We start from the raw sequence: 26,738 nt of genomic DNA on the forward strand, positions 1-26,738 counted from the left end.
GCCGCAATGTTAATTCTGAGCCAAAATTTCTGCTGAAGAGCAGATGGTACCTTTTCTCTCTCTCGCTCCTGTGCCCTCATTTCACACTTTCCAGAAATAAAAACAACATCACCGTGTTCAGCAAGTCCTCCTCTCACTCACCATATAGATATTTCAGCTACAACCATTACAGTTTTTTTTTAAATCGGAGGCGTTTTGGAGGCGTTTTCCCATTCATCCTTATGGGGAATTTTTCAAATTTCATCCTGCTATAACTTCTTCATACTTTAAGCCATAGAAGCCATTCAACTATTAAAATGTTCAACTATTTAAGCTATTCCAACCTTGTACTTTTTTGCTTTTTAACTTTTCAACTTCTTTAGAAATTCGGCTTTTTCTAAACAAAATTTAACACTGAAGTAAATGGGAAAATCTTCAAATCCTCTTCCAAAGTCATCGACTTTGCACCTCTTCTTGTCCTTCATACTTTGAGCTAGAGACACCATTCCAGCTTTATAACATATACATGTTTTGGCAATAACCATTACAGTTTTTTCAAAGATCGCAGGAGTTTGTCAGGTGTTTTCCCATTCATCCTTATGGGGACCTTTTCATCTTTGGCTCTGCTCCTGCTCCAGCATTTGTGCAACCATTTTAAGCTCTTTATTCCTTTATCCTTTCACCTTTTCAACCCTTTCTCACCTTTTTAAGCTCTTTCTGCGCTCTTAAGCTACAGCTTTTCAACCTTTTCAGATATTCATCTTCCTGCTTTTTCAACTCCTTCAAACATTCAACTTCATGTTCAGCTATGAAATTGTTACACTTTTTAAACTCTTTCAGCCCTCTTCAACCTTCCTGTCTCTTCATCTTCTTAAAATATTCATCTTTCTGTCATTTCAACTCCTTCAACCATTCCGCTTCCTGTTCCACTATCAATATGTTCAACTTTTTAAGCTCTTTCAGCCTTTAACTTTGCAACATTTCCAGCTTTTCAACTTTTTCAACTTTTCGCCAGGACGTTCAGCAGATTTCCGAGAGCGGTTCAGCCTTCAGCATTCACATTGTATTTTCGCAGGAAATACAATTTTTCTAGTGTTCTTCTGGAATTTATCTTTATCTTTATTATTCCTGATTCCATACGTTTTTCGGCACCTTTCTCCTCCTACAAATTTTGTGCTATAGAAACCAGTCAAGTATCAAAATGTGCAGTTTAAGGACATTACTGCTTGTATTTTTCTTTTTTTCTACCTTTTATACTTTTAGAAATATTCAGCTTTTTATGCAAAATTTTGCCCATTCATCCTTGTGGGGATTTTTTCAGATTTCATTCTGCTACAACTTCAGCATACGTTCAGCTATTGAAACCGTTCAACTGATAAAATGGAAATCTTGTTGGCTTTCAGCTGATGGTCTTATTTCAGATGTGGGACTTGCGGTTTTGGATTTAGGAGCCAGAGAGCGACGAGAAGTCATGCAGCTCTCCCATAAGCCACCATGTTAATTTTGAGCCGAAATTTATGCTGAAGAGCAGACGGTACCTGTTCTGTCTCTCGCTCCTGTGCCCTCATTTCACACTTTTCAGAAATAAAAACAACATCACCACGTTCAGTAAATCCTCTTCTCACTCACCATATAGATATTTTGGTGACAACCATTACAGTTTGTTCAAAATCAGAGGAGTTTGGGAGGCGTTTTCCCATTCATCCTTATGGGGAATTTTTCAAATTTCATTCTGCTATAACTTCTGCATACTTTAAACTATAGAAACATTCAACTATTAAAATGTTCAACTTTTTAAGCTCTTTCAACCTTGTACCTTTTAGCTTTTTAACTTTTCAACTTCGTTAGAAATTCGTCTTTTTCTAAACAAAATTTAACACTTAAATAAATGGGAAAATCTTCAAATCCTCTTCCAAACTCATCGACTTTATGCTTCTTCCTGTCCATCATACTTTGAGTATGACTTTCATATGACATGACTTTCCTCTCCTTTTTTATATTATGTTGTACGTTATGTTATGATTTGTTTATTATTTGCCCTCTAATTCTCTAGATAAGGTATGCCCAAACTTCTTCCCATAGAGGGCTTTAAACTGAATCTTAAGGTGACTACCCAAAGCAAGCACTTATTGTATTGTACAGTAAAAATGCAAAAATGGTACTTGGATCCAAAGTTCTTCTTAACTGACTGACTTCCAGCACAAAGTGTACACACTCTGCACACCATGCTCATGAAAAATAATAAACATTTGAGGATCCCACACATTTAATGATGATAATTTGTACTTCACAAAAACAAAATAACATCAACATTATTTCTTGCATGATTGTTTTTTTGTTTTTTTTTCAATAATAAACCTGGCGTGCGGTGTATTGCGGCCTGTGAGCCCCACTTTAGGCAGCCCTGCTCTAGATTACGCAATTCAATGGAATTATTTTACTGAACCAAGTCTTACTACCTACAAATCAAAAAAGATGGAAAAGGTATTTTTCGGAGTTTTTTTTAACATTTTTTTTAATTAATATTATTGTTTAGTCTTTTATGGCTTTATTGATAGGACAGCTTCAGATATGACAAGGAAACAAGTATCGCCTGACCAGGAATCAACCCCAGACACTGGTGGTCAAAGCACCAAATCCTAACCACCAGACCACCAGGGAGCTAATTCATCTTTATAGAGTTGACTGAGCTTTGTGTATCACATCATTTTTCTAAATTTTTATTTAAAGTTGACGAAACATAGTAACATACATACATATATAAACTTACAAAATTAATATTCACTAGAGCACTCCACATCTTCTGAGGCTGCTTCTGGATTTACATTACGTGCTTAAAACTGGTCCTTTACTACATTTATTCTCGCTATTTGTTTCAGCTGAAACACAGCGAGAGATGTAATAAAAGATGTAACAAAAATCCATCTGTCAAACCGCTAGTGCTACAAAGTTCAGCTGGACATAAACTTCTGCCCTCAAGAAGTTTGAACTGATGGAACTTTTTGTTTCATCATCGAAGAATTTCTTCTTCGATGAAAGTGGGCTAACCGGAGCACCCGGAGAAAACCCATTGTAGCACAGGGCTGATGACTACATGTGTTTGAGCAAGTCTCAAGTGTTCCTGAGCGTGGATCTGGGCTGGAGAAGAACTTCCTTTTTTTCTTTTTCTTGCTGATGAGATCTTCCAGTTGGAACGTCAGTTTGTCAAACCGCTAGTACTGCAAAGTTCAGCCATACAGAAATTTCTGCCCTCAACATGAACAACCTTTCCCTGAAAAACTCCCATAGCTAAGTAGGAGAATACTGGCCAGATTGTGTGATGCCGTGCAGATGTTAACATGCAGCCTGAACTGATGGAACTTTTTTTCCCCCATCATTGAAGAATTTCTTCTTCAATGAAAGTGGGCTAACCAAAGCACCTGGTGACAGCCTGTTGTAGCACAGGGTTGACGACTGTGTGTTTTCAGCAAGTCTCAAGTGTTCCTGAGCATGGATTTGGGCTCTAGAAGAAAATTCGGTATCATTTCTTCTTTTTCTTCTTCTTGCTGACGAGATCTCCCAGCAGGGCTTGCGTGGGGCTTTCTGTCTCGCCCCACTCCTCCTCCTCTGAGGCCTGAATGGGGGATGTCTTTAACTCCTGCTCAGCATTCCTCAGAGCAGCCACCAGGGTGTCGTTCTCGTGTTTCAGCTTGTCCAGTTGATCCACAAGTAGAGCTGTGGCTTCCTCCTGCTTCCTCCTTTCCTCCAACAGAGTGGTTTTCATCCACCCCGAGCAGAGGCGCTCAGTCTCCAGGGCCACAAGGATGTCATTCTTGTGTTTCTTCTCTTCCAGCTGAGCCATGTGGAGAGCTCTGGATATCTCCACCTCTTTCTCCACCTGCCACCAGAAGCGCTCAGTCTCCAGCAGATCCTCTGCCTTTTTCATGGCAGCGGCCAACTTCCTGGTTTCCTCCTTCTGTTCCTCATGCTGGGCTTGTTGAGAAGCCTGAGATCTTTCCATAGTCTCCACAACTTGCATATCCTGCACAGTCTTCTTACGGTCTTCTGTGGCCTGAACAAGCGACGCCTTTTCCTCCCGCCACTCAGAACGATGGTTGTTCTGTAGCCACAAGGGTGGTGTTCTTGTGTTTCTCCTTGTCCAGCTGAGCCACGTGGAGAGCTCTGGATCTCTCCATCTCCTCCAGCAGGGAGGATTTCTCCTGCTGCCAGCAGAGGCGCCCAGTCTCCAGCAGATCCTCCGCCTTTTTCAGGGCAATTGTGATCTTCCTGGTTTCCTTCTCGTGTTCCTCATGCTGGGCTTGTTTAAAAGCTTGAGCTCTTTCCACAACCTCCATAACCTGCAGCTGCATATCCCGCACAGTCTTCTTATGGTCTTCTGTGGCCTGAACAAGCGACACCTTTTCCTCCCGCCACTCAGAACGATGGCTGTCCAGCTGCTGCTTAAGGTCCTTCAGTGTAGCCACAAGGGTGTCGTTCTTGTGTTTCTCCTCGTCCAGCTGAGCCACGTGGAGAGCTCTGGATCTCTCCATCTCCTCCAGCAGGGAGGATTTCTCCTGCTGCCAGCAGAGGCGCCCAGTCTCCAGCAGATCCTCTGCCTTTTTCAGGGCAGTCTGGGTTGCTTTTATGGCCCTCTTAGCATCTTTCTCTAGGTTTTGAAAAGCTTCCTTTTTCTTGTCCAGTCTGTCCTGCAACTCCAGAACTTTAATTCTCTCATTTACAAGTCTTTCTTCCAGCTGATTTGCATTCAAGTGAGCCTCAAACTCCGCTGGGTTTTTGTTATAGAGCTCCAACTGTAGGCGCTCAATAATTGACTTGAAACGTTGTGTTTCCTGTGATCGCAGCTCCTTTAAACGACAGGCTTCACTATCCAATTCGCATACTTTCTGTTGAAGAACCGTATTGTCAGCCTTCACTTTCTCCAGTTGGACCCAAACAGGCTTGGTCTCAATGTTCTCCACTGACTCGGCCTGTCTGTGTTGCAGTGACTCGAAGTATTTTATCACCTCCTCTGTCTTCATAGTAGGCAAATCATCCAATGCTTTCTGAAGGAGCTTGAGCTGAGACTTCTTCTCATCAATATCTTCCAGAGTGAGAGACAGTTTCTTACAGAGCATTTGGACCTGTGATTTCAAATCCTTGGTGTCCGTCTTGGTGCGGGTATTAAACTGTTTTTTCAGGGCACATATCTGTTTCTCCATCAGCTCTTTCTCATGGCTCCATGTTTTTTTTCCTCTGAGCTGATCAAGGATATTAGTCAGCGCATCCTCCTTGATTTCCAAATTGACTCTGCCCTCAGTTCTACCTTTGGTGAGCTTCACCATGTGATCCCTGAGTTCATGCCTCATGTTTCTTTGGATGGCAAGCAGAGCAAATTCGTCCATCACGGGATTGTTTTCCATGTCTCCCAAATGTCTCTCCTGCGGGACTTCTGTGTTTTGTATCTGCTGGCTTCTTTTCTTCTCCTTTCCTCCACGAATTCTCTTCTCACTTCTCTCTTCACGATCCATTGCTACAGAGGATCAAAGCAGAAGAAGCTCAGAATGTTCACTGAGTCTAGGCCTGTTGCTATAGTAACAGTGACCATGTTTATTTACTAGATTTTTTTTTTGTGTGTGTTATTAGTGTGAATGCTGAAGGCATTAGTGTGAATGCTGAATGCTGAAGGCATTCACACTATTGTTCTTCTAAATTTTAATAATATTATTCTTCTTCCATACGTTTTTTAAGCAATAAAAACCATTCAAATATCAAAATATGCAGCTTTTTTAGGACATGATGGCGTCTATTTTTCTTGTTTCTACCTTTTATGCTTTTGGAAATACTCATCTTTTTATGCGAAATTTTCCCCATTCATCCTTATGGGGATTTTTTCAAATTTCATTCTGCTATAACTTCAGCATACGTTCAGCTATTGAAACCGTTCAACTATTAAAATGTTCAGCTTTTTAAGCTCTTTCAGCCTTGTGCTTTTCAGCCTTTCAACTTTTCAACATTTTCATAAATTCAGCTTTTTATTTAAAAAAATGTAACATTGCCGCAAATGGGAAAAGCTTCAAATCCTCGTCAAAAATCCTCAGATTCCAACCTCTTCTTCTCCCTCATGCTTTGAGCTAGAGACACCATTCCAACTTTAAAAGAGTCACCCAACCTTGAACTATTGGGCTTGTATTCAGTTTTTAAAAATATTGTACGGTTTTGAACTAATCACAGTTTTAGTTTGAAGAACTTTTAGCCCGTCTTCTGACTTTATAATGGGTGTGTATTGCGTCAGCTAGAGTGCATGACATCATCGCTAGAATGTAGAGCAGCTGAAGCTGATCAAGAAAAAAATTCTCTTCAGCTTGATTTAGATCCCAAACCTTTTACTCAACATAGACAATGTATACATAGAAATGTAGGAAAACGTGTTGGCTTTCAGAAGATGGTCTCATTTCAGGTGTACGACTGGATGTGGAAGCCCTGGAGTGACAAGAAGTCACTAAGCCACCCCATAAGCCCCAATGTTAATAATTTTGAGCCTAAAGTTCTAGAGGACAGCAGACAGTACCTGATTTGTCTCTCGCGTTTGTGCCCTCATTTCTTACTTTCCAGAAATAAAAACCAGATGACCGAGATCAGCAATATCTCCTCTCACTCACCTTATAGATGTTTTGACCCTAACTATTAACGTTTTTTCTAAAATCGCAGGGGTTTGTGAGGCATTTTCCCATTCATTCTTATGGGGACATTTTCATCTCTGTCTCTGCTACTTCTCCAGCGTGTGTATCTATAGAATGCGTGTGTATTGCATCAGCTAGAGTGAGTAACACAATCACTTGATTGGAGAGCAGCTGGAACACTGGAGAAAGAATTCTCTTCAGCTGGATTTGGATCCAGCATCTTTTACTTTACATAGATGATGCAGCCATTTTAAGCTCTTTCTGTCTTTAACTTTCAACCTTTTCAGTGTTTTTTCACCTTTTTAAGTTCTTTCTGCTTTTAACTGTCCACCGTTCCAGTGTTTTTTCACATTTTTAACCTCTCTCTGCCCTCTTGCTCTAGACCTTTTTATCCTTTTCAGATATTCATCTTTCTGCCTTTTCAACTCCTTCAAACATTCTGCTTCATGTTCAGATATGAAAATGTTCAACTTTTTAAACTCTTTCAGCCCTCCTCAGCTTATCTGCCTTTTCATCTTTTAAAAATATTCATCTTTGTACCTTTGCAGCTTTTTTAAACATTCTGCTTCATGTTCCGCTACAGAAACTGTTCAGCTATCAATATGTTCAACTTTTAAAGCTCTTTCTGCCTTTAACTTTCCACTTTTTCAGTCTTTTTTCACCTTTTTAAGCTCTTTCTGCACTCTTATTCTACAACTTTTCGGCCTTTTCTGTCTTTTTTCTCCTTTTCAAGCTCTTTCGGCCCTCTTGCTCTACACCTTTTTAGCCTTTTCAGATGTTCATCTTTCTGCCTTTTCAACTCCTTTAAACATTCCGCTTCATGTTCAGCTTTGAAAATGTTCAACTTTTTAAACTTTTTCAGCCCTCTTCAGCTTTTCTGTCTTTTCATCTTTTGAAAATATTCATCTCTCTGCCTTTTGAGCTTCTTTATACATGCAGCTTCATGTTCAGCTACAGAAACTGTTCACCTATCAACGTGTTCAGCTTTTTATGCTCTTTCTGCCTTCAGCTTTTCAGCTTTTTCAGCTTTTAAGCAGTACATTCAGCAGATTTCCCTACGGCCTTCAGCATTCACACTTTATTTTCGCAGGAAATGCAATTTCTCTAGTCTGTATTGCTATGTCAAGATACGGTACTTCTCTATTGTCTGAATTCTAGTCTAGTCCTGTTTTGAATAGTTATATAGCAGCTAAGCCTAAAGCTGAGATGCTGCATAGTGGCGCTCCTACTGATGTGCTCGCCGTCCTTAACAGCTGCTGTCATATCTAGTGAAAACAGTCCCAGTGCTTCTTCTTGTCTTTGATGCAAGGTTTGTTTCTCCCTGTAGAGTTCTTCTAGGAATCCATGAATCCATGAATCTATAAACATCTTAAGAACAATATTTCACGATACTTGTGCAGAATCTACCTAGCATGACATGGCACAACCGTGGTAGATTGTAAGTAAAATGAACAGTTTTGTTTTATCCTATTAAGTACTGACAACATTCCTGCCAAATTCCAAATGAAAATGTTGTCATTTAGAGCATTTATTTGCAGAAAATGACAAATCGTCTGAATAACAAAAAAGATGCAGTGTTCAGACCTCAAATAAAGGAACAATGAAAATAAGTTCATATTAATTTCAAAACAACAAAATTCTAATGTTTTCACTTAGGAAGAGCTCCGCAATCAGTATTTCACATTGCTGTTGAGTGACTTTATGACACTCCTGGTGCAAAAATGGCCATGACGGAATCTTTATCTGGTGGTCCTCCATTCACACCTTGATTGACTTAGCTGTGTGGCATGGAGCATTGTCCTGCTGGATAAAACCAATCCTCAGAGTTGGGGAACATTGTCAGAGCGGAAGGAAGCACATTTTCTTCCAGGATAACCTTGTACGTGGCTTGATTCATGTGCTCTTCGCAAAGATGAATCTGCCTGATTCCAGCATTGCTAAAGCACCCCCAGATCATCACAGATCCTCCACCAAGTTTTCAGCGTGGGTGCGAGACACTGAGACTTCTCCAGCTCTCCGTCTGACCATTAGAGGCCCAAGTGTTGGGCAAAGCTGAGAATTGGACTCATCAGAGAAGATGACCTTGCTCCAGTCCTCTTCGGTCCCATCCTTATGGTCTTTTGCAAACCTTCGCCTGGCTCTTCTTTGCCTGTTAATGATGAAGGCTTTTTTCTAGTTTCAGAGGACTTGAGCCCTGCCTCTAGGAGCCAGGTTTCGAACCGTTCTCGCTGTGCACTTCACCCCAGCTGCCATTTGCCATTCTTTTTGTAGGTCACTTGATATCATCCTATGGTTGCTGAGTGACAATTGAATGAACTGACGGTTATCCCGATCTGTGGAAAGTCGTTTTCACGTTCTGATGGTTTCTAGCTTTGTTGTCCTGGAGGTCTGCTGCTTGACCTTGTTCTTATGAGCCTCCGTCTTAGAAATTTTATCGATAGAAGCAACCTGACACTCACTGCATTCCTCTGCCAGTAAAGCCAGAATTGAACCTTCTTTTCCTCTCTCAAAACCTTTCTTTTCCACTCTCGTGGCATGGTCAATTCTTCTTTTATTGATTCAAATTACTTTTGAGATACTACTAGCACTGTTTCTGCCATCCAGCTGATCCTATTGCATGATTTTTTCCAGAGCTGTATATTTAGTAGGAATTGCTCCTATCATTTATATTTGGCTACTCTTAATCCACAAATTACATCACAGAGATAGATAGATAGATAGATAGATAGATAGATAGATAGATAGATAGATAGATAGATAGATAGATAGATAGATAGATAGATAGATAGATAGATAGATAGAGTGGACCCTGTGGGCATGGAGACAAAACTGTCTCTATTGTGATGTTGTTTTAGCAGGGAAACTTCAGCCTTGAGTTTTAAAAAAGTAATAATAATCAAAATGTTTTATTAATACGTAATAGGGAGCCAAATTACATGTGGCACTCCACTTTGATAAAACAATCGCTGCATTCTGTGTATGAAGATGAAAGCAGGTGAGTTTTTGTCTCATTTGATATGAAATGTATCTTTCTATGTCTTATTATACAGGGTATAACACTTTTTAAATTTTTCTTATAAAGGCCATATAAGTTCTAGTTATTATCTAATCATCTTATTAACTTTTTTTTTTAACATAACATTTTTGAATAAAGCAAGCACTCTAATTTTCTACAGAGTGATTTTCTTGTTATGCATCATCCATCATCATGTGTTTACAGATTGGAGCCTCTTTGATGTCCAGTAATGTCGGCAGTGGTTTGTTTATTGGTCTAGCGGGAACAGGCGCAGCTGAAGGCATCGCTGTTGGAGGATTTGAATGGAATGTAAGTCCATTTTCACACCCACAGTTTGTTTGCTCTGGTCTAAATCAGCTGATGGGTTTGTAAACTGAACTGAAATTCATCACTACAAGTTATGAGAACGTTCACTCTACTATAATTGCTGGAAGACGATCATGTGTGTTGGACCTGTGCATATTTTTGTGAAAGATACAGCCAAGTAATTTAATACTGAACATCAGTATATTTGGCACTTGTCCATAAACATTACATAAGATAACATAACTTAAGATGTTTCTTCATTGACCCCCTTGGGAGAAATTCACAGGTAACAGCAGTACAGAGGGAAAATAAGTTGCAAAGTATAAGTAACAATTGAGTAACAACATAATAAAAACTATAAGAATGAAAAGAAGCATACTCTTTACAGTAACAGTCTTTGTGTGTACGTGATGTATGCAATATATAATAAATCTGAAAACAGATGTGACAAATGTGCAATGTGCAGGGATCTGACATATTGAATTAAATAACAACAATATACAAAAATGTGCCGGTTCCTGAGACAGTAAATACCAGCAGAACAAAAAATAAAACAATCAGTCTTAAAGTTACAATGAAGTGTATAGGTGAGTCTTTAATCAGTGGAGAAAAGAGCTGTACTGCTGTGGTAGAAAAACCGCATCTGTTTTCCGACAGCTGCACAAATTACATTCCACGTCCGAGCCAACCCACTATAAATTGATACCGATGCCAGGAAATTAGACACATTAGATAGCCTACATTTAAGAAATCGTTTATTGATTGCCATGCAATACAAACACGACAAATTTAACTATAGTTGAAGTTGAAAAGGAACAGTCTGCATGATGAAAACTTGCTTGGTTTTTGCTCACAGTCGGCTATATCCTAATACAGTTAGCAAACATAGATGTAACCAACATCAAGAGAGTCCTTTTTAGGTGTTTTGTTATCAATGTAAGCAGCAACTTCATCCTGACTCTGCAGGGCCTCATCCCTGGAATCCTCCACGTCCAATAGAGTGTCTGCTGACACTCTAACTCACTTCTCAGGTGGGTGGGCTTCCATGTTTATCCTTGAGTTCTGTGATGCATATAAAATAAAACATAAAAACATAAAACAAGTAAAATGGAAACAATTGAGTGCAACATTATACTGTATATATTAGGTATATTTAGGGTAGGCCTATAGGGTATAGGCATGTAATGTTTTAGTTGGCTATGGTGTTGGTGATGGAACATGGGCTGTCTGCATTAACACTGACCTTTCACATGGCGCTGCATGTCACTGTGAACATTTGCCACTTTGCTACTATCGGTGAGTGGCTTCATACTTTTCAGTTTGGGGTGCAGGAACGTTGCAAGTCTGTGTAAAAGGTGGATGTTGAATTTATCTTGCAGAATACTAAGGCACTCACTTCAGTGAGGTAATGGTCAAGCTATCAGTTGATGAGGCTTGCAAGTGGTGTCTGAGGCGCTCATACTAAACAATGGTTAGATGGAGGGTCGCGGTTTTTGATGCCTCTACAGCAGTGGTCCTCAATAGGTGGCTATATATATATATATATATATATATATATATATATATATATATATATATATATATATATATATATATATATATATAGAGAGAGAGAGAGAGAGAGAGAGAGAGAGAGAGATATAGATAGATATAGATATAGATATAGATATAATATATATATATATATATATATATATATATATATATATATATATATATAGATATAGATATAGATATAGATATAGATAGATATAGATAGATATAGATATATATAGATAAAATCTTTTTCAGGTGAGCCTGGAGGTTGCTCTGCTTGAAATATGTCACCAGTGACTTGGCTGAGTCAGTGAGAGTAGTTATCTCCTCTCCATACACATGCTGTGTCTCAGTTCAGGGTCTGCATCCTTCGAAGGACCTGGTCTTTGCAGTCTTCGAAGGCGAGTTCTTTGGAGAGACCTTTGAAAGCCACGTCAACTGTTGTTAAATGGGATGGTCTAGCCTTTGGAGCATATCCTGGTTGGCTCACCAGATGTTCCTGCCCTTACCCTTACGTCACGAATTCTGTCGATACAATACAGACAAATTAAAAAGCAGTTTAATGTTAAGACAATACTGACAATGTGGTGTAATAACCTAACTTTGCTTTTGTGTGTGCAGGCAGCTTGGGTCCTGGTGGCTCTGGGATGGATTTTTATTCCCGTCTACATCTCTGCTGGTGTGGTGACCATGCCTGAATATCTGGCCAAACGCTTTGGAGGCCACAGGATACGCATATACATGTCCGTTTTGTCACTCATCCTATACGTTTTCACCAAAATATCTGTAAGACAAACACTCACATTTACAGTTTTGGCATACTCTTTTGTTGAAATACAATAATTACAAATGAATGTGTGTGTATTACCCAGACAGATATCTTTTCAGGGGCGTTGTTCATCCAGATTTCGTTTGGCTGGGATCTCTATCTGTCCACAGGCATACTGCTGCTGGTCACTGCCATTTATACAGTGGCAGGTAAACACACATGCACACAGTTCTTTGTCCTTCAGTCTTTTATCTTGAACACAGATGATAAACACAATAGAAAACCTGTAGGCATCAGGCTGTGTGGCAAGGAGACAACACACTTGCACAAATACTATAAGCCTGGCCCCAATACAGGTAGCCCCTAGTTAAATGGTGACTACTGCTGGTCACTCAACTGGGTTGTTGAAAGAACATACATTTTCCCCTCAACTGGAAGAAATATGGCAGCGAAGAAAACTCAGTGGGGCCTAAACTGACTAGAGAGTCTCTCTCTCTCTCTCTCTCTCTCCCTCTCTCTCTCGCTCTCTCTCTCTCTCTCTCTCTCTCTCTCTCTATATATATATATATATATATATATATATATATATATATATATATATATATATATAGATCTATCTATCTCTATATCCCTATCTATCTCTCTATCTCTATCTCTATATCCCTCTCTATCTCTCTATCTATCCCTATCTATCTCTCTATCTCTATCTCTATATCCCTCTCTATCTCTCTATCTATCCCTATCTATCTCTCTATCTCTATCTCTATATCCCTCTCTATCTCTCTATCTATCCCTATCTATCTCTCTATCTATCCCTATCTATCTCTCTATCTATCTCTATCTCTATATCTCTATATCCCTATCTATCTCTCTATCTCTATCTCTATATCCCTCTCTATCTCTATATCCCTATCTATCTCTCTATCTATCCCTATCTATCTCTCTATCTATCTCTATCTCTATATCTCTATATCTCCCTATCTATATCTCTATATCCCTATCTATCTCTCTATCTATCTCTATCTCTATATCTCTATATCCCTATCTATCTCTCTATCTATCCCTATCTATCTCTCTATCTCTATCTCTATATCCCTCTCTATCTCTATATCCCTATCTATCTCTCTATCTATCCCTATCTATCTCTCTATCTATCTCTATCTCTATATCTCCCTATCTATCTCTCTATCTATCCCTATCTATCTCTATATCTCTATCTCTATCCCTCTATATCTATCTATCTATCTATCTATCTATCTATCTATCTATCTATCTATCTATCTATCTATCTATCTATCTATCTATCTATCTCTATCCCTCTATATCTATCTATCTATCTATCTATCTATCTATCTATCTATCTATCTATCTATCTATCTATCTATCTATCTATCTATCTATCTATCTCTCTCTCTCTCTCTTTCTCTCTCTCTTTCTCTCTATCTATCCCTATCTATCTCTCTATCTATCCCTATATATCTCTCTATCTATCTCTATCTCTATATCTCTATATCCCTATCTATCTCTCTATCTATCTCTATCTCTATATCTCTACATCCCTATCTATCTCTCTATCTCAATATCCCTATCTATCTCTCTATCTATCCCTATCTATCTCTCTATCTATCCCTATCTATCTCTCTATCTATCCCTATCTATCTCTCTATCTATCCCTATCTATCTCTATATCTCTATCTCTATCCCTCTATATGCCCATCAGGAGTAGGTGGGCGTGGAGGGTACCATCCTCTATCTGCTCCACAGGGTCCACTCTATCTATCTATCTATCTATCTATCTATCTATCTATCTATCTATCTATCTATCTATCTATCTATCTATCTATCTATCTATCTATCGATCTATCTATCTATCTATCTATCTATCTATCGATCTATCTATCTATCTCTTTCTCTCTCTCTTTCTCTCTATCTATCTATCTATCTATCTATCTATCTATCTATCTATCTATCTATCTATCTATCTATCTATCTATCTATCTATCTATCTATCTATCTATCTATCTAAGCTAAACCCTTACCTTATTTAAGAAAATATTTTTTCCACCTCTAACACAAACACCATTCAGGAAACCCACTACAAACACACTCAACACAACTGTAGTGCTTTATTCAACATTAATAGTGAATTTTGGGATGAATTTGGCTAACAACAATAATTCATGATTATCAGGGATAATTATTAATTATTATAAATTATAAAATCCAATTAACATTAGATCACCACCCTTGAAGGAGGGAGAATACAGCCAATTTAACAAATCTGTCTCATAAAAAGGTACTTAGCTCTGACAGTTTAGTACCTTTTTATGAGACTGTAACTGATAAATGATTTACTTAATAACTACAACCAAAATTACCATAACAGCTGTAATGGTCAAAGGATTTTAGCTTTTGACAGAGAAGGGTTTGCCAACATTCACTCTTGTACAGTATTAAATAGACAGCATGAAGGTTCAACAGTCTTTTATTCAACACAAAATGAAAACACAATCTAACTAAAATGTACTATATACAGTCGCACAGACTAACTTTTGCCTCTTCTTTGGAGGAGGTTGGTTGTAGCCCAGATGGAGTTCTGGATCAGGGTGCAGTTCCGTGGGCTTTTAATCAGCGAAGTGGAAGGAGACACACATGCACTCTCTTTGGGGGATACTTTAGTCTCAAAGCCACGCTAGTCTCCGTTCCTCCTCCCTCGGCATGGCGTGCAGGGCGCAGGGCACGGACATGTTTGTCCAATTTGTTGATGTTCTACACAAGAAGTTCCTGAAAAAAACTCCAATTTTCTTGAATTTGTAGGAGATACACTACTTAATAATAAAGGTGATTAATCACTGGTGATTACTTATACACTCGTAAATGGGGCAGAGTCGGTCTTGGTTGGGAGCACACACAGTCTCTCTCTTTCTTGGGAGACCATGTGTAAAGCTTCTGAAGCAGACAGTCACCGCAAGGTCTTCAAATAAGGATAGGCGGTTTCGAGTGGTGGTTCTTAAGTTCTGATTCCTAATTCTACTTCTTCTGGGTCAGGCGGTGATACTTTAATGATATTTTAAAAATCAAAAAGAACTTGTTCTGTTAAAAATAAAAAGTGAAGCACTTAAAGCAGCGATTCAATTCGCTTGTTGCAAAACAAAAGTAAAGATTATACTTTAAAAATAAAATAAGATTGAAAGACAAGCAGAGAAGAGATAGAGGTGTGAGAGGAGTAGAGAGTAAAGAAGAGAGAGTGGAGAGGTCAGCAGAGAGTGAGCACAGAGCATGTCTCTCTGTTTTATGACCTGCAGCAGGCGGACCAACAGAGGGGCCGGCTGACAGTGTCACTCCTGTGATCGGAGCTTGCACTCACACAACTTTAATTTAACTAAACTATTCTTTTAGTGTTTCCAGATTGTGTTTTACTGTTCCCAGAATGGCTTAAAAGTGGGATTTTGTCATACATAAAAATACATAAAAAGATATGACATGACTAAATCACTTCTCATTCAAAAAGAATTAAATAAGATTAAACATAAAGCACACTTCAACATTCAATATACAGTAGAAGCAAGGACTTATACATATTCCTTCCAGTCATATCTTAATGTTTGCTGACAAAAACATCTGTCAGATGTATTTTACTGGTAAATAACAAAAGTATTAAACACAGAGGAATTTTCAGAAAGCCTATTCCAGTCACCAAAGGGAGGGCTGCTTTCTCCTGGACCTCAAACTCATTAAGCAATAAAACTTCATCTTGGCCTAGCAATAACATAGAGACATGAGGAAAACCTCAATTTTATGGATTTATCTCACTGTTCGTTAATATATTTGAATTAAGATTTTTGTTTCAGATATTGGTTTTTAAAATGAGCTCAGGTACAACGTGAGCTGTTGTCCAACAACAATGGCTCATGTTGTACCTGAGCTCATTTTAAAAGCAATTTAGCATTTCTGACAAACAACACTAGCTGTTTCGGGCGAGCTTGGTGGTGGTGGTCAGTCATGCAGTTGCAAGGCACCCAGAAACAAAAAACTGCTGGCGGAAGTAGTTATCTGCCATGGCAGCCCCCATAGGCTTTCAGTTTCCTCATATAAGTTGCCAAAGACATTTACAGATACTGTGTTACTTTTGGGACATTTCTCTTTACTTTGTAAAGCGAGGGACCTGTGTAGTTATCAGACTGTCAGAATGACACGCCCTCGATATGCGCAGCTGGCTTATCCATTCACACTAACCCATTCACACTAACTCTAACCCTATCCTGTGCCAATTCTCTGCCTCTGCCTCTGTGAATGTCTCAGAGGTGGCGAGGGGTGACATTCCGCTCCGGTGCAGATAAACTCTGGAGGTAGTTTCAGGGGTGCAGTGTTGGTGAACTGAACCAGTGTGAATGGATAAGCCAGCTGCCCATATCGAGGCTGTGTCGATTGTGAACAAACTCAACTAAACCATAATCTCCTTGGAAGGAGGTAATGATAAGGCAGAAGAGATGCACCTTATACTGTAAGTGTGGAAGTCACATTACAGCAAGTGAATATGGTTTCTTAGAAATTGTATTGATTTTTTGTTTGTTTTTAATTTGTTAAGAGATGGTATCTGGTGTTGGACTCTGAGGCATGAATTGTTTGTCAATTTCAAGTCAGCAATTAATTCAAATATTATTATTATTATTATAAAATAGTATTTTCATTCCATCTTATTTATGTTTACCTACGTTCTTTCTAAACAGCCCATCTCCCTTTTTCCCTTGTTACAAGGCTCTTATTCTGGGAAGAATTTCCGCACTGGATTTGAGGATCTATGGACAGATGATGTTGAGAAGTTGTTCAACATAAAGATAATTAAAATAAAAAAATAGACTAATAAGACTGATGCCACTTCCTTCCTTACTGCCCAGTTTGAATTTCAGGATTGTGCTTATACTCAGACACAATATGCACAATAACTGTGTATGTGTGTGTTGTGTGTTTAGGTGGTTTGGCAGCAGTGATCTACACTGATGTCCTCCAGACTTTGATCATGGTTGTGGGATCCTTTGCACTAATGTTCATAGGTAGAGTGCACTATCACATGCATACTGTATACACATATGGTCAATACTGGTTTCAACATGCTGGGGACACAGTTTTTATAGGAGCCTACTGAATAATTTTCAATCCTCTGTATGGATTTGTTTTCTAGCATTCTCCAAAGTTGGATGGTATGAGGGCCTTGTGGAGCGTTACATGTCAGCTGTACCCTCAGTGACTGTGACCAACACTACCTGCCACCTACCTCGCAATGACGCCTTCCACTTGTTCAGAGACCCAGTGTCAGGGGATTTACCCTGGCCAGGTCTGCTATTTGGGCTCACCGTACTGGCTACATGGGTCTGGTGCACAGATCAGGTGATTTTATTAAGTCTAGTAAATGTTGATCTCATACACTCATGCATGTAGTCCATAGAACATTTGAGAAGTAAAACAACATTTAGTTTTTTTCTTTTTTGCACATGGATTTAAAATGAAACAATGATGAGGTTAAACTGCGATTGTGATCCATTATATGGATCACAATCGCATATGTGTTTCATATAATGTTAATGATTCCTCACAGCAATGATTTCCCACGATAGGAATCACACATATATTTAAACATGACACATTGTTTATTTCTGTTAATCTCTGATATTTTTGTAAATAATACGTCTTCTTTCGCTGGGTTAGGAAGTGTGGCCTGTGGGCCAATGGCAAATCTCCGAAACATTTGAAGAAAAACACTCACTTTGTGTGCGTGTGTGTGTAGGTAATAGTCCAGAGGTCTCTGTCAGCCAAGTCTTTGTCTCATGCCAAAGGAGGGAGTGTGTTGGGAGGCTACCTCAAACTGCTGCCCATGTTCTTTGTTGTCATGCCAGGCATGATCAGCCGAGCACTGTTCCCAGGTCAGTCTGTCTGCCTCTCTCTGTTGGACTGTCATATCAAATGCTTGTTTGTGTTGAAAAATCTCACTGTCACTAAATTACTGATTACCTGACAAATTAAGATTTGCAACTGATCTTTTGTCTGAAAAAATCTTAGTAAGGGTAATCTTGTTTTTTTTCATACTAACTAACTAATGTCATAGAGATTTTTTTTCTCCTACCATTCTGTGTGTGTAGATGAGGTAGCCTGTGTGGATCCAGCAGTGTGTCAGAGAGTGTGTGGAGCTTCGGTTGGCTGCTCCAACATCGCCTACCCTAAACTGGTGGTGGAACTAATGCCTGTGGGTAAGACATGCACACGTGCACACACACACACACACACAGGATTCATGTCATGTTGCAAAAATCAGAATAGCCATCATGATTGGCAACAGCCAGTGAGGAGAAGACTACTCTACTGTCTTGCTGCCCTCAGAGTGGTTTCAGGGTGATGTTTGTCTTCTGTTTTTTCCCCATGCCTTAAAGTAACAAAATTACTTGGGGATCTGGTTAGGGTTAGGGTTAAAAACCACAGATATACGTGGAGAAATATCCGTCCTCCTGTCTGTCCTCCCACCTGTCCTACCAACTCTTAATATTTCTGCCCAGAAAACAGCATCTGTCACCGGCAAAAAAACTTCAGCTCACCAAGCATTTGTGATGAAAATGAAATTGGTGTACTAAAGCTGCATCCTAACACCAGTGTGAATGGGGCTAGTGGGTGTTCTCTACCACTCTATAGTGGCCACGGGAAGTTGAGCTGACTTCTTTTGGGCAGAGGTCAAACAGCTGAATTTCAACTGCTGTCTCATGCCCCATGTGACAGCCCAATCATCACTACTTGCAGTTTTATTTTTCTATATTGGTGGGCCACCACATGACAGAACTGCATATTATTAGGGCCCGAGCAGGTCTCGACCTGCGAGGTCTCTATTGTTTTTCAAAGGATTATTTATCTTGTGAGGGGGCCAAGCTCGAGGGGCCAAGGGAACGTGTATGCAAGCTGACGCATTTCCTATAATAATCAAATAAAAAAATGCAGGTAGATTTGTTTTATTTCAAACCATGCAATTTTGATCATCTGAATAAGACATATCACTACAAAACAATGCAGACTGATGTAAATGTTTGTGACTGTAGAGGGTAATCATGACTGTGATATAGAGACTCGTATGCTGCATATAAATACTGATCAGACCACTGTCAAAATAAATGTGAAAGAATTGGAGAGATTTGACTGTCACACGCGAGTACATTATTAACGCTTGAAAGAGGGCAGAGGGAAATGATATTGCAGCCGCAGGGCTATTACAATTATGCCGCTCTCTAATTGGTCGGCTGGCAAGCTCAAACAGCCCACGAGGGCTCTGGCGTCTGCCCAGATTTCAAATTACCAGTCCGTTACTGCTGGTGGGCACGGGCGGCTGCCTGCTGGCATCTAATTTAAGGATGCACTGTTGCCACCTACCGGACTGGAGTATAAAACAGCAGATTAGCAGGGAAAAAAATAAAATAAATGGTGATGACTGCGTGGCAGCCGCCGGCCGTCCTGGAGTACCAGCCGTTCTATGATTCTCCACCACACACACTTGGCCAGTCCATGTGAAACTGTGTTGACTTTCGTGTTTTTGTGTTTTTGTGTTTTTGCGTTTTTGTGTTTTTTGGTTTCTCTAATGATGTGTGCATTCTTGAGGAAATGTAAGTGGTTTCTGCTTGTAGTTATGGATAATTTGATCACTATTGCGGTTTGTGCTATTTTACATGGAAATATGTTGTGTGAGTTTGAGTCAGCTCAGTAGCCTGTGTCTCAGTAGTAGTTAGCTGCATGAACAAGCCCCGACGTCAGCATGCACAGACAGCAGCACACCTGACGACAGCATGCCCCGATGCATGTGGACTGTGAGGGCCCGTTCATCGCTGCTTTAATTTGTTCTGTCTTTGCCTATGATATCTCAAAATGAAGTGTTTGACTAACATCCACACAAAGACAAGAAACCCTGAATGAGTCTGTGTATAGATCAGTCAAATCAAATCTGTGTTTGCTGTACTTGTATTTGCTCTGCAATATATGTTTTTCCCTTTTCCCTGTTTATTTACAATCAAAACAAAATGATTTAATTATACATTAACAATTTTGGAACCCTTTATTGTACGGTGTACCGATACCAAAATAAAAGCTAATTGATGCTCTATCTGTGATATACTTCAGGTTCAAACAGAGTGACTTTGCTGTACTGTTAGTCACGTCTCCTCACCGTGCTCTCATGTTGCCTGAGTCCATTGTTTCAGCAAAGCGTCTGCAACAACAGCAACAGTTACAGTGACAGCGACAGCATCCAACACAGAGCCAACACAGCACTCTCTAAGCTTTTATTTTGGTACTTCTGATGACAGGCAGTGTAAATTTGCATGTTACCTAAATATTTAGTTTCACCTGTGACATTTAGATTCAACATTTAGATTTAGCATTCATATTTATATGTAACATTAATATTTAACGTTTAGATTTAATATTTAACATTTAGATTTAGATTTTGATTTAATATTGACATTATAATTTTACAAGAGAAGTAAACGTCACAAAGTTCACAAATATTGCTGTAAATGTGGTCAAAAGTAACATTCACATGCTGGTTTGTTGCCAAGTGTGGCAAAAAATGTACTGTTTCTTTTAGCATGTACAACTTTATAATCGGTGCCCCACGATATTGTAGCATGTAAACATCAATGTAATGTTTTATTCACCCTATTTTTGTCATGACCGTGCCTCTTTTTGACCCTTTTTTCTCTGCAGGTCTTCGTGGTCTGATGCTAGCAGTCATGTTAGCTGCTCTGATGTCATCTCTTACTTCCATATTTAACAGCAGTTCCACTCTGTTTACTCTGGATCTCTACCATCGAGCCAGGCCTAAAGCATCAGAGAGGGAACTCATGATTGTTGGAAGGTAGGGGTGTGAAGATGAACTCATACATAATGGAAAACCATTATCGCTGTTTTTGTACGACAGTTTATTAGTGATTTCTGGTTCATGAGAACTGCTTTTCTTGGCATTAATGAGGGCCAAGAGGAGTGCTTATTGTTTGTTTCATGTAACAGTGCATATGTCTGCATAAAGGAAAATTCATATGAGCAGTATGTAGCCTAGGGTTGCAGATGAATAGCCCTGTTTCCTTGTGAAAGTTGCCAACTGGTTGAAATGACCCAGAAATATCTAAGTGTCAGCCTTGATAAGAGCTGTCTGAATTCTCTAAATGCAATGAAAAGCAATTCTTTCCCCACCTCCTAGCATTAGATACATTGTACAAATATTAGGGACGGGGCAGATCCGATCCAGTATTGGTACATCAACGTAACTCATGGATTGGAAATTTCTGATCCAACCTGCAGAGATTTCCAATCCTTGAGCCATGTCTGCGCTTTAACGTTGTCTGCTGAAATGACTCCACAATCGATTCCTGCCATAGTCTAGTCTGCTAACTGGCTCCAAAGTGTGGAACGGATTTCCTGAACGGAGGTGTGGCTCAAAGAAACACAGAGTTATGAGACACGCCCCCTTTAGGAAATCCATTCCACAGTTAGCAGCCAGCTAGCAGGCTAGCACTGAGCAGCACTGTGGCTATGTCCACTGTGTGGAAATATTTTACACTGGAAACACCGCAAAGCAAGACAGCAAAATGCAATGTTTGCAAAGCCGATTCAGAGAGGTGGAAGCACCGCTAACGCAATAATACTTTTTAAAAAGCACTGCGTGAAAGGACACAAGGAAGACAAAATGAAGAATCAGGAATTCCAGAATCACTTCTGGATTCATAACAAAAGCAAGGTAAACTCCCAGCAGACAATGTGAAAGCTAAAGGGATTACTGAGAAGTTGCTCAACTTCATTGTACTCAATGACCAACTGTCATCAGTGGTGGAAAACACAGGATTTCGCAGGCATATTGAACACTTGCAGCCATGGTATATTTTACCATCTAGGAGATACTTATCAGAGACTGCGCTACCTTGGCCTTAGTAGTGTCTACTTGATTTGTATCAGGTATTAGAATTTAATATTGGAATTTAATAAATATTGACAATCAATTTGAAACCCTTGCAGTTGCATAATCGTTTTCAGGATGGGATTTTTCCTGTTAACAGGAGTTCCTGTTTTTCTGACTTCCTTTTCTAACCTCATACTTACCTCAAGTTGCCTTTTGGGACATACATGCATACATACATATCATTCTTGCCTGTAGAGAGGAGTTAATTTCAACCTCATATAAAATCAACTATAATGATAATAATAATATTTAAGCAAACAGAGCTCTGGTATCGGAGTTGTATCGGTATCGGCAGATATCCAAATTCAGGTATCGAACTGGAAGTGAAAAAATGTGGATTGGTGCATCCCTAACATACATACATATACACTGTACATATATATTTATATATACCAGGAGACCAGCCGTTACACAAGGAGGGCTGGACGGGGTCAAAAAAGGGCATCAACCTAGCATCAGCACCAGCATCTGCTCCTTTGTGAGAGTAGGAATAGATACAGTAAGGTCCAATGTCTCTGCGCAGTCCTAGGTACAAAGTAAATTAAAGCTGGTTTTGGCAATTCTCTTCAAAAGTGGTTTTTAAATTGTATTTGTATAACATCCAGACAGCAATCGAAATATAAAATGCTTTTGAAAAAAATGGAAAAAATCCATGGTCTCTGGCAGCAACCGGCCTGTAATAACTTCATCCTATCAATTTTAAAGGCCCAAAATAATGTATGGACAGCCTTGAGTCCATCCATCTATCCTTACCTGCCCACCCTGCGCTGACACTGCTCATCACTCATTGTGCTATCTGGATTCTACGTACCACACTGCTGGAACTGTGGCAGAGTGGGCTCATTGTCTACAGGCAAGAATGACAGAGAGAGTACAGAGATGCTTTTCATTAGCAGCTGTACCTACAGCAGCTTGTGCCGCCAAACAGAACAAGAGAAGACAGACCAACCTGGAGAGGGCTTCAAAGAAAAAAAGAAGTTGGATAGCTCAAGAGGTGAAACGAGGGTCAACATTGGAGTGATTGTTCAACGATGTAGACAACTGATGGAGTGGAAGGCCTGTTGGACAGGTAATGAGCTGGTTTGTTCTGGTTGGGGAACTGTATTATGTCTCTGCATTATATAGTCCACTTAGCTCATGTTAGCTCCTTATGTCGCTGTCATATGTCTTATCCCAAAACTAACATTGTGAGCATCGTCAGCTTGTAACGTTAGCTAGCTAGCTAGCTATGACTACTGCTGTATGAAACATATTGACATGTAACATCACTCAGTGCGTTTACATGACACTCAAGATAAACGTATTACTGGGTTAGTCCGACTATGACCGGATCTTTAACATGCATGTATACACCGTAGTCTGACAGAAATCAGACCAGATCAGATTTCTTATAGTCGAATTAAAGCACCCAGATTATTCGATTGATAGTCGCATTACTCCTGCATGTATTCGTTCCAGCAGATCGGATCGGATTTTGCGTTCTGCGCAGGCGCGAGATGTAGCTTTGTCTCGCTCTTCGTACGCCATCTTTCTTGAATGCCGAGGAGGCTGGTGACGTAAAGAGGTCAGCCGGAGGAGTTTCTGTTGCCACTAGTTGAAATGGGTACAGCGCCACCTAGCGTACCAGCGTACGACATGCTCCGGCCCAATAATCCGAATTTCTCACCGGCATGTATACTCAGATAATTGCAGTTGTCCGATTGAGTAGCATAGTCGAACTATGGCTGGAATCTGACTGAGCTGTGCATGTAAACCACTGACTGTTTACACGTAGGCCAATGTTTACATGTACTGTTGGAACATTAGCCAGTCGAGATGTATGTGAGTGGTGTACTAATTATTGTGTGCTACATGTGTGATAGGCCAGCTCCATTGTTCAGGGGTCATGGGAATATTGCATATATCTGTCTAACTCAATTTTTTTTATTATTTTTTTTTACATAGTTATAGTCCTGTGTTATCTTTGAGAGAATCAATAACATTGCTATGCCCCATAATCACAGATGTAACTTTGTCTTCTCAACACATAGAAATGTGCCATTATGTCCTGTAAACACATTTAGTACTACATCCTTATCCAGTTTTCTGTAATTTTTATAGTTTTTGCAGAGATGATGACTCTTCCGTCACAGGAATTGACGAGTGGGACAGGTAAAATTGTAAAGTAATCTGAAAGTGTCACTGAACTGGAATACTCCAATGTGTAGAAAAAAAAAAAGAAAAAGAAAACAGAAAGTAGAGCTTGTACATGCCACTGTCAAAATGTCATGTTATGTCATTGTCTGTAACCGCTTTATCCCTTTTTCAAGGGGTCGCGGGGGTTATTGCTGGAGCCATTATAACAAATCGGAAGTAATTTCAAGGTCCTTGAAAAGCTGTATTTACCATCAGATCACTAACTGTGCTATTCTTTTTACAGGATAATCAGTCAAGGAGCCTCTGGAGGTCCTTCCTGTATATAGTGTTGCTAAGTGTACCGTGTATTTTCTAAATAATAAAGTATATTTATTTAAGTTTTTTTAGTAGGTTTTTTTTTCAAGAAATGCAATAAACAAGAGTCTTTTTAGTGCATTGTGTAAAGTGTAAAACTGTAATGGGCTGGGTGTTCATGCTGGAAGTGTACTAAGTGTATTTATCATTTTTTTAGACTTTATTCAAACAAGTTAGAGAATTATCGGCCCGACCAATAATCGGTCGATCCCTACTACCGACCAGTTGGCAGGAGACCCTGGGGCAAGTGAGGCATTGGTCAACCCAGGAAGAGGAGAAGCATCAACTGACCCAGAAACAGGAGAGGCGTTGATCGGGAGATCCAACACCGGAACAGCAGAGGCTTTGACTAGGACCCCAGATGCAGATGGAGAAATTACATCAGCTGGGATCCCGATGTAGGAACAGACGAGATGTCAACTATGGCAATCTAGGAGCCTCTGTCTGGAGTCTCGCAAGCTGACAGATAGCTGACACAGGAACTAGCTTGGTATGAGAGCTGGAAACCTGGGGCTGAGGCTTGGGCTGACAGCTTGATACAGAGGGATTACTGAGATGACTGCTTCTTTGTGATTGTCACTCATAGCCTTTAAATATCTTTGAGGCATATAAAGTCCAAAATCATCAAATGATTCTGCTAGGGTGATGTCAGGCTGGATCATTCTCCCACAATGTAGCTAAGAAAACTCAAATGCAGGCATAGACATGGGGAATGATGCACTAAGAAAGTTTTATTTTAGCACCGGTCACAGAGGTGAGGAGAAGATGGCAGAGCATCAATAAAATGGAGATTTGCTGGGATAACTGGTGGATAAGCTGGCAGACTGATTCAGGCACACTGATTCAGAACCATGGTAGAGACAATAATCAAGTGAGGAGGAGTGTCCAAAAGTGCTGTTTCTTTCTGCTGATGAGCCCCCTTTATCGTCCACTATGTTGTACTCCCTATAGTGTCTAGGGCAGGGGTGTCAAACTGATCCAGTAAAGGGCCATGTGGCTGCAGGTTTTCATTCCAACCAAGCAAGAACACACCTGATCCACCTGTTCTTGCTTGGTTGGCTGATTGGTTGGCTGATCCATATCAGATGTGTTCTTGCTTGGAATTACCTAAAAGCATCCCCCTTGTTAACCTGACATCAGTCTGCAGTTGCAGAGAGTGTGTTGCAAATCACAAGTGGCCGCGATCAGCTCTGGCGCACTGTGGAGTCAACCACGCACGGCTGCTTTGTGATCCGGCTGCCTGGTTTAACAAGCTGCATAGAGCAGATCGCACTAACAGGAAGTTAGAGACACAGTCAGGAACGGCATATAACATCCAGCCAATTTTCAAAATGAAACATCCTGTGCAGACTCCCGATTGCATAAATGCGAAAAATTACCAGATCAACAAAGTCGGGCAGGCAAAAGGCTTCTGAAACGTTCCCGCTATGAATCTTGTTCTCTTTATACATTCATGGTACGATGCCTTGCGGAGGGCGGAATATTTATATTCTAAAACTAAATGTTACTTTTTGTAAGTGTTTTACTGTGTCTGTTCAGAACATGGTGGCTTATGTTACGTTGGTAATTGTCATTTTTGTGCTGGTTTATAGTTTAATCATTGGTGAGGTAGCTGTTACATTTCCTGACACCAGCTGTTTTATCCCCTGTTGAAACACACTCTGCTGGAGTGACTTTCTCCATTCTATATTTGTAGTTTTTAAATATAAGGTCTTCATATCAGACAATATATACACTGATATCAATGTATCTGTGATAGGCTAATATTGGCCGATAAAATCAGCCTACAAATAAATCGGTCGGGCTCTGCTATTTTGCACAATGTTCATTGTGTGTCCTTCAAAGCATTTAAGATGGTACAAAATTCCAAGGGGTTATGTAATTTAAATGACCCTGCTTGAAATGTATTGTGAGAAACATGAGAAAACCCTGCCTGAATCAGTATTTACTCATTACTTTAATACAGTTATATAAAGACAATTGTAGTAATTAGAGAAGGGA

The 26,738-nt window shown here is 39.8% G+C and overlaps 2 protein-coding genes across 4 annotated transcripts in view; one reads left to right on the forward strand and one right to left on the reverse strand.

The window, feature by feature from the left end:
* slc5a9 (solute carrier family 5 member 9) overlaps positions 1 to 26,738 on the forward strand; it is a 43,513-nt gene that overhangs the window by 4,250 nt on the left and 12,525 nt on the right. For 2 of the 3 annotated variants that reach the window (XM_037114375.1, XM_037114376.1), the window contains 8 exons: positions 9,859 to 9,963; positions 12,118 to 12,282; positions 12,369 to 12,474; positions 17,239 to 17,319; positions 17,448 to 17,653; positions 18,051 to 18,186; positions 18,403 to 18,510; positions 20,999 to 21,149. In XM_037114375.1, coding sequence (XP_036970270.1) covers positions 9,859 to 9,963; positions 12,118 to 12,282; positions 12,369 to 12,474; positions 17,239 to 17,319; positions 17,448 to 17,653; positions 18,051 to 18,186; positions 18,403 to 18,510; positions 20,999 to 21,149 — 1,058 coding nt within the window. Of the gene's footprint in view, positions 1 to 9,858; positions 9,964 to 10,926; positions 10,992 to 12,117; positions 12,283 to 12,368; positions 12,475 to 17,238; positions 17,320 to 17,447; positions 17,654 to 18,050; positions 18,187 to 18,402; positions 18,511 to 20,998; positions 21,150 to 26,738 lie in introns of those variants that run through there. The other variant, XM_037114377.1, reaches the window with a different exon arrangement.
* LOC119028423 (protein MLP2-like) lies at positions 2,684 to 7,153 on the reverse strand. Its single transcript, XM_037114378.1, has 2 exons — positions 4,404 to 7,153; positions 2,684 to 4,072 (listed from the first exon to the last, which is right to left on the reverse strand). Exons 1-2 carry the CDS (start codon positions 5,484 to 5,486, stop codon positions 3,500 to 3,502), a joined length of 1,656 nt encoding a protein of 551 aa, XP_036970273.1. The 5' UTR covers positions 5,487 to 7,153; the 3' UTR covers positions 2,684 to 3,499.

Source organism: Acanthopagrus latus, chromosome 11 (assembly GCF_904848185.1).
Source record: "Acanthopagrus latus isolate v.2019 chromosome 11, fAcaLat1.1, whole genome shotgun sequence".
Lineage (NCBI taxonomy): Eukaryota > Metazoa > Chordata > Actinopteri > Spariformes > Sparidae > Acanthopagrus > Acanthopagrus latus.